This window comes from Perna viridis, chromosome 3 (genome assembly GCF_037379345.1).
Source record: "Perna viridis isolate PV_CMFRI_1.1 ecotype Kerala chromosome 3, ASM3737934v1, whole genome shotgun sequence".
In the NCBI taxonomy this organism is placed as follows: domain Eukaryota; kingdom Metazoa; phylum Mollusca; class Bivalvia; order Mytilida; family Mytilidae; genus Perna; species Perna viridis.
In genome coordinates this window covers 36,443,732-36,449,731 of record NC_142447.1, presented here as the reverse complement: position 1 = coordinate 36,449,731, position 6,000 = coordinate 36,443,732, and the positions used below count along the sequence as shown (strand labels likewise).

General features: G+C 31.9%; 2 protein-coding genes across 7 annotated transcripts in view; one reads left to right on the top strand and one right to left on the bottom strand.

The window, feature by feature from the left end:
- Window positions 1-371: 371 nt before the first annotated feature.
- Window positions 372-2,527, bottom strand: LOC148622088 (protein NATD1-like). Its single transcript, XM_088571649.1, has 3 exons — window positions 2,223-2,527; window positions 1,043-1,173; window positions 372-699 (listed from the first exon to the last, which is right to left on the bottom strand). The coding sequence occupies exons 1-3, from the start codon at window positions 2,479-2,481 to the stop codon at window positions 568-570; spliced, it is 522 nt and encodes a 173-aa protein (XP_088427775.1). The 5' UTR covers window positions 2,482-2,527; the 3' UTR covers window positions 372-567.
- LOC148622087 (exocyst complex component 4-like) overlaps window positions 2,495-6,000 on the top strand; it is a 38,373-nt gene continuing 34,867 nt past the window's right edge. For all 6 annotated transcript variants that reach the window (XM_088571626.1, XM_088571627.1, XM_088571624.1 and 3 more), the window contains exons 1-2: window positions 2,495-2,618; window positions 4,893-4,933. In XM_088571626.1, coding sequence (XP_088427752.1) covers window positions 2,568-2,618; window positions 4,893-4,933 — 92 coding nt within the window. In that variant the 5' untranslated portion in view covers window positions 2,495-2,567. The remainder of the gene's footprint in view (window positions 2,619-4,892; window positions 4,934-6,000) is intronic.

The window sequence follows — 6,000 nt, the reverse complement described above, 5'->3', positions numbered from 1 at the left end:
GTGTAAATTACATGATATTTAGGAGTTGTTGGTGTTATTTGGCATCAGGTAACAACTGATGGTACTGGCCAATCAATATGTCCTCTATTAAAGTCCCCTCCTAACATCAGATGTGAGGATGTTATATTATTCATTCTATTTAGAGAAATATTTAGTTGTTCTAATGAAGTACATTCATCAGATGGTGGACCCTAATAACTCCCCATTATGTTTTTTGTACCAGTGGTATTTATTTCAGCCCATATGCTTTTACAATCTGTTTGTAATTCTGTCATTTCTGAGTTTATAAAATCTCTTGCTAATGCAATGAATACACCACCATGGTTTTTGTTATTTGGTGATCTGACTTTTATAGAATGGAGGAATTCATGTTACTCAAGTAATTTTTTTTATTTGGTTTTAGAAGCATTAAGAATGAATTATTTATTTCCCTGATATTATTAATACTATTATAAAAAAAATATTGACATACACAGTTCAACATAATCATTTTTAAAATTACTAAAAAAAAATACACTTGCTTCATTTCAATCAGGATTAAAATTTACTATATTTAGTAATGACTTTTTAGTTACATACACTATCCCAGCATATATTGTCATTATATCTTTGGTCCTGACTATCTTTGGCATATTTCTGTAAATATGTACAGGTCAACTTCATAGTGACTCCTTTAGATACAAAATGTTCAAATGCAGTCTGAAAAAATGTCATGCAGATTATTTTGTTAATGTTGACAGTCTTTATATGGTAATACAGAGTAATATAACAATATGTGTAGGGTTTAGAAACTCTGTGTTCCAAGTAATCTGACCAATCCTCTTTCTCAGTGACCCTAGCTTTAAAATGCATGTCTTTTCACAGAAATATTACGCATACTGTCATTGTTCATTAGTCTATGCACATGTGGTATGATTTAAAAATATTTCAAGTGATTTTAACAATTTGAAAAAAAAATGGGCTAAATACAGGATTCACTTAAACTCTTTAAAAGTAGTAACTATTACATGAACATTAAGTAGTTAATGTATACTTTTTGTACCTTGGCAAGCAGCTTAGCAACACCTTTTCCTCTAAATTCCTCAGGTACATATGTATGTTGAAGGTCTGCTAATTTTGTATTCTCCCACTCATATGTCAAGATTGCTTTTGGATTTCCTTCCTTCCTATCATCTGAAAAAATAAGGTTTGTATAAGGAATCATGTACTATGTACATGTGTAATAAACAAAATATGGGTAAATATATAATACAATGGTTTTTTTCAAGTATACATATAGTATGCCAGCAGAGCTGAAAATATAAAAAAAGTGTTAAATTTTGAATACCTGATGCTGCTGAAAAAAAAATGTTGCATATAACAGGACTTGGCATAACATATGAATGCTTAAACCAGCTTACACCTTTTGCAATTCTTATTTCATCTGGAAGAGTATTCCAAAAATATTGGCCAGAGTAAACAAATGTCTGAATAGTTCTGTCTTTAAGTTTAGGTGTTAACACTTTGTGAACAGCATTGATTTAATTCTGAGACTAATATGGTCTTTTCTATTTAATTAGATGAAGCTAACCCATTAAAACATTTAAAAATCAAAAGGCACATGGGATACATATATCTGTTTCAGTTAGCCCCCCCCCCCCAAAGATTAAAGTGAGGTTTGGATGGTGAGAGAATTCTGCATTCAGTTTTAACTATGCTCTAATAGAAAAAGATAAATGGTCTAGAATTCTCCCTGCTTTGTTTTCATTTTGTTTCATGGTTTACATAATTTTGTTTCGTGTTCATTTCTTTTCCTTTGGTGGTTCACAACTAACACCATTCAGCTTTTCTAACTGCATGGTTCTCGTTCTGTGCTCAACTGGTACTGGTTGAACCACAGGAGCTCATTTTGGGTGACTTGACGGATTATACTATCAAATGGCATTACTATTCAACACCATACATGGATAGAAATGCCCAATGATAGTTAAACCCATCCCCCTAAACAAGAGGTTCAACTACTACAATGCAAGAAGTTTTCATTCCGTTCCTCCATACCCCAACACATGCTTTGCTTATTCCATTTGTGGTGACTCCCAACATGTCAGATGCTAAATGTTAGGATGGCATCAAGTCAGAAAATAGCTTGCCAGACAACCACTAGCATTGTTGGAGTATGGTTCAACCAGCCACAAATTAAATCTAACCATCAGAAGACAAGATCAACATGTAACATATATTACCATCTTGAATTTCAATGAAGAATTCCTTTTCTTCTTCATTGTGAGAAACAGATAAAGGTGACTCTGTCTTGAAGCTGGACTTCAGTCGACTGCTGATGCTTCTTGTGATCATTCGGTTTGGAAGATTCTCCATAGTTGTCAGCAAGAAAATTTTGGTTTGGTATTGCCTATGTAACGTCAACAAACTGATTTTTCTCGAGTGGTTTCGAAAAATTAGTTTCTTCGTCACATTTTGATAAAGAGACCTGAAGGCCCACATCTCATGTTCTTCTGAGCTCTCCAGTCAGAGGAGGGTAATAAGGTTAATATTGGTAAACAGGAAGTTAACTCCGGAGCCCTACCGCTATGGATGAAGAAAGACTTTCAACTTCTCCTTCCTCTAAAGGAAGAGAAACGGTATCAACATAACAATCTAATATTTGCGATTGACTCAATAATAGTTTCTTACCAAGATTTTGATTGTTTGGGCATTCTGTTAACACTGATTTAGCCTCTTTTTGATATAAACTAACCCCGGTGCAAGCACAATTTTTTTTTGTAACGAAGAAACAATATTCAATATATGGTCTAAAATTCTTTTTATAAGTTCACCATGGTGATTTGCTGTGCATCATAAAAAATATTTATGATATTGACTTTCAACCTACACTAAAATAAACAGCATTGATTTATGGTCTGCTATGTAGGATGCATTCCTTGCTAAAGTCTAATGATAATTAAATGCATACATGACCAAGTAATTCACCTTTGCTCCGGTACAAGGTTTAACAGGTCAAGAGTTTCAACATATACATTTAAGGACATTGCCTGTACATATATAGGAGAGTTCGCCAATTACATTAGTGATGCCATAGTCACTAATTTGCATATCATTAAGTGGCAAATAAACTACTAAATAAACAATTAACAATTTGATGATTAAAATACCAATTTTCAAAACTTTATGGCTTTGTTATTTTACATCCAATTTTGGTTCTGTAAAATGTTTCATTTACATAAAAGAATTCATATTTTACATGTGAATTTATAACTGTTTTACTTGAAGAAAAAAAAGTGAAACAATATTTATATGTAAACCTCTATTTTCATATAAAATTATAATTAAATTTTTTTGCTCATGTAGTCTAATTACTGGATATTGATTTAAAAATTCCATGGATAAAAAGAGTTTTATTGGCAGTTTAGGGACCCAAAAGAATTTTTCAATTATCTTCAAAAACGAAAAAGTTATGATGATTTAAAGTTGATGCCCCATGCCACTCAATGGGTTTTTTGCCAACCAAAACCAAATCACAGGTAAGTGATGACATCACAAAGAACTCTCCTATAGGCACAACCTAGAATGACAATAAATACATTTTACATACAAAACTAATAGAAGGATGCAGAAAGAAGCTAAATAGCTTATGCAAAGTTCTATGTCATGTCTTTAATTCTTGTTTGTGTCAGTTACTTGAATACAATCATCTTCTTGAACTGTGCAAAATAATGCAAAATATTATTTTAATTGAGGTGAAAGGACTCGAGGCCAACGGGTAATATGGGTGAAACATTATAATACCAAATATTTTTGATCCATAATATATACATGTACAATCAATAATTTCGCAACATTTGTACTAACTAGCTTTCTTCTACCTAGTTTAATTTTTGGGAGCATATATTTAAGGCTACAAACCACTAATTCAGATTCCCATTACTCTCTTTATTAATTTGCTCATTTTCAGGGGATCCTCAGTAGTTTATCTTAAGTTTAACCTAACCAAAATCATATATAACCTGAAACATACACATGTACTGCTATGTCACTCAAAATTTCACAAGGGGTTTGCCTTGCAGTGCAGAACTGACACTCGGAACTCATCTACCCTAAAAATAGCCTGGGGAATCCTAAGATTCTTTATTTAGACCATATTTATTTATAGCTCCACCAAATTAGTTTATTTAAGTTTGAGGTAGCATACTTTGGGCTTAAAATTATCAGAATAAAATTCCCTTTTTAAAAAAAGTTCATCCATTTAAAAATATTTTTTTATAATGGCATGCTAAAGGGACTACTTTGTACCTTGGCGTAGGACTTTTTTTGCGTACGTTCCAAATTGATAATGCAATGGGTGGTCTGTAGCCTAAATTCAGAAAGTTCGGAAAATGTCTTTCAAGTACATTAGTTAATAATATGAGGTAGACATTGGCCTTAAGTTAACTGTGAGCAAAGTATTTTAGTACTAAGTTCCCTTTTAAACAATGTAGACTTCACACCATTTACCATTTGCTGAGTTTAATTGTAATATTTTCAGAGGTGGGAGCCATGAATAGGACATTTTAAATATTTGTTATACTATCGGTCAGAAGGATCTTGGTTTGGCTTAAAATGCTGGGTTTTATGATAATCATGTCCACTAGAAGGTGCTTTATTGAAATACTTCTTTGAAACTACGGTATTTGTCAAGAACATGGATTTGACTATTTCAAAGCTTCAATAGATCACGATGTAGTATTTTGCTTTGATGAAAATTTGCTAATCTCATGTGGTCGTATGATGAATTTTTGTCTTCTATACATTGAAGAGCAAGTAAACTCATAATAGAAGATTTAATGTTTTTTTTAATATGCAATACTTAAATTGTTTTGTAAATACTGAATACTATGTATTACTTATATATTTTGTAGTCTGAGTTCTTGATGAGAATTGTGCGGACACTGTCACATAGGTAAATTAGTTAATTAAAATTTAGTTTTTAAATTTAATTCTAAGTTTTATTGTAAGTTTAATGAAAAACTGCAACCATATAATATAAGACAAATTATTAGTAGTAGCTGGAAATATGTAAAATGTAAAATATCTATAATGTAGAAATATTTTTATCGTCACTTTTGACTATAATTAATAAAAATGTTCTTCCAATTTTGTCATCTTCAGTCTAGGCAGAAATCTAGGTCTAGATAATACTGTAAGAGTATTTTTTTTGGTCCTGGGCCTCAACACTAGACAGGGACTAAAAATGATGGGTGTCTGTCATTTGATGAGTGACTGTGTGTCTGGATTTGAATAAAATTAATGGCAAAGGTCACTGCCATTAATCTTTCAAGCATGTTAAAAAAAACAATGATGATTGGGCATAAGGCCACAATAAAAGAATTCCTGGATTCTCATCCAACTTTTTTTTATATTAAGGGGGAAGAATCTTACTTTTTATTTTTCCTACTGGAACTGTCACTTGTGTCAAAAAACAAAGGCTGTTTATTTTATCGTCTTTGATGGCTTTGGTGTTTGATTTTACCAGCACAAAGATATTGAAACAGCTCTGTCAAAGTGCTTATGTCTCTACTACTACACCAGTACCAGTTTTCTTTAATTTTGAACCACTTTCCAAAGAAATAGTTGCAAAAAACTATGATATACAAACTGGAAGTTACTAAGTGACAATTATTATGAATCAGGTCTGAAGAAGACACAGTATACAATGTATTTCCAGAACTTTGAGTCGGTTGTTATGTTTCAAAAACCATTTTTGAAAATTAAAGGAAATCTTGGCAGGCATAGAAAATCGGGTCAGGTGGGGATAAGGATTTAGGAATTTTTTATTATGGCCTTATTGTGAGAATAATCAAAATTTGTTTTGTAAGGCCTCTGAAGCCTACATTTCCCAATTGTTTGGAGATGATTTTTTCCAAATTTTACAATGATAAATCTGACAGAGAAATTCAAGTTGGGACATGGGACACTATTCTTTTATTTTCTCAGAACTTTGTAGTTATCTGAAATAAAGTACAGGTA

Excerpts from the sequence above, each read along its gene's own strand:
- LOC148622088 (XM_088571649.1), bottom strand. The coding sequence starts at position 2,481 with ATGTGGGCCTTCAGGTCTCTTTATCAAAATGTGACGAAGAAACTAATT. Across the intron at positions 1,174-2,222 it reads CTTCATTGAAATTCAAGATG|ATGATAGGAAGGAAGGAAAT; the intron begins GTAATATATGTT and ends TTATTTTTTCAG. Across the intron at positions 700-1,042 it reads TTGCTAAGCTGCTTGCCAAG|ACTGCATTTGAACATTTTGT; the intron begins GTACAAAAAGTA and ends ACATTTTTTCAG.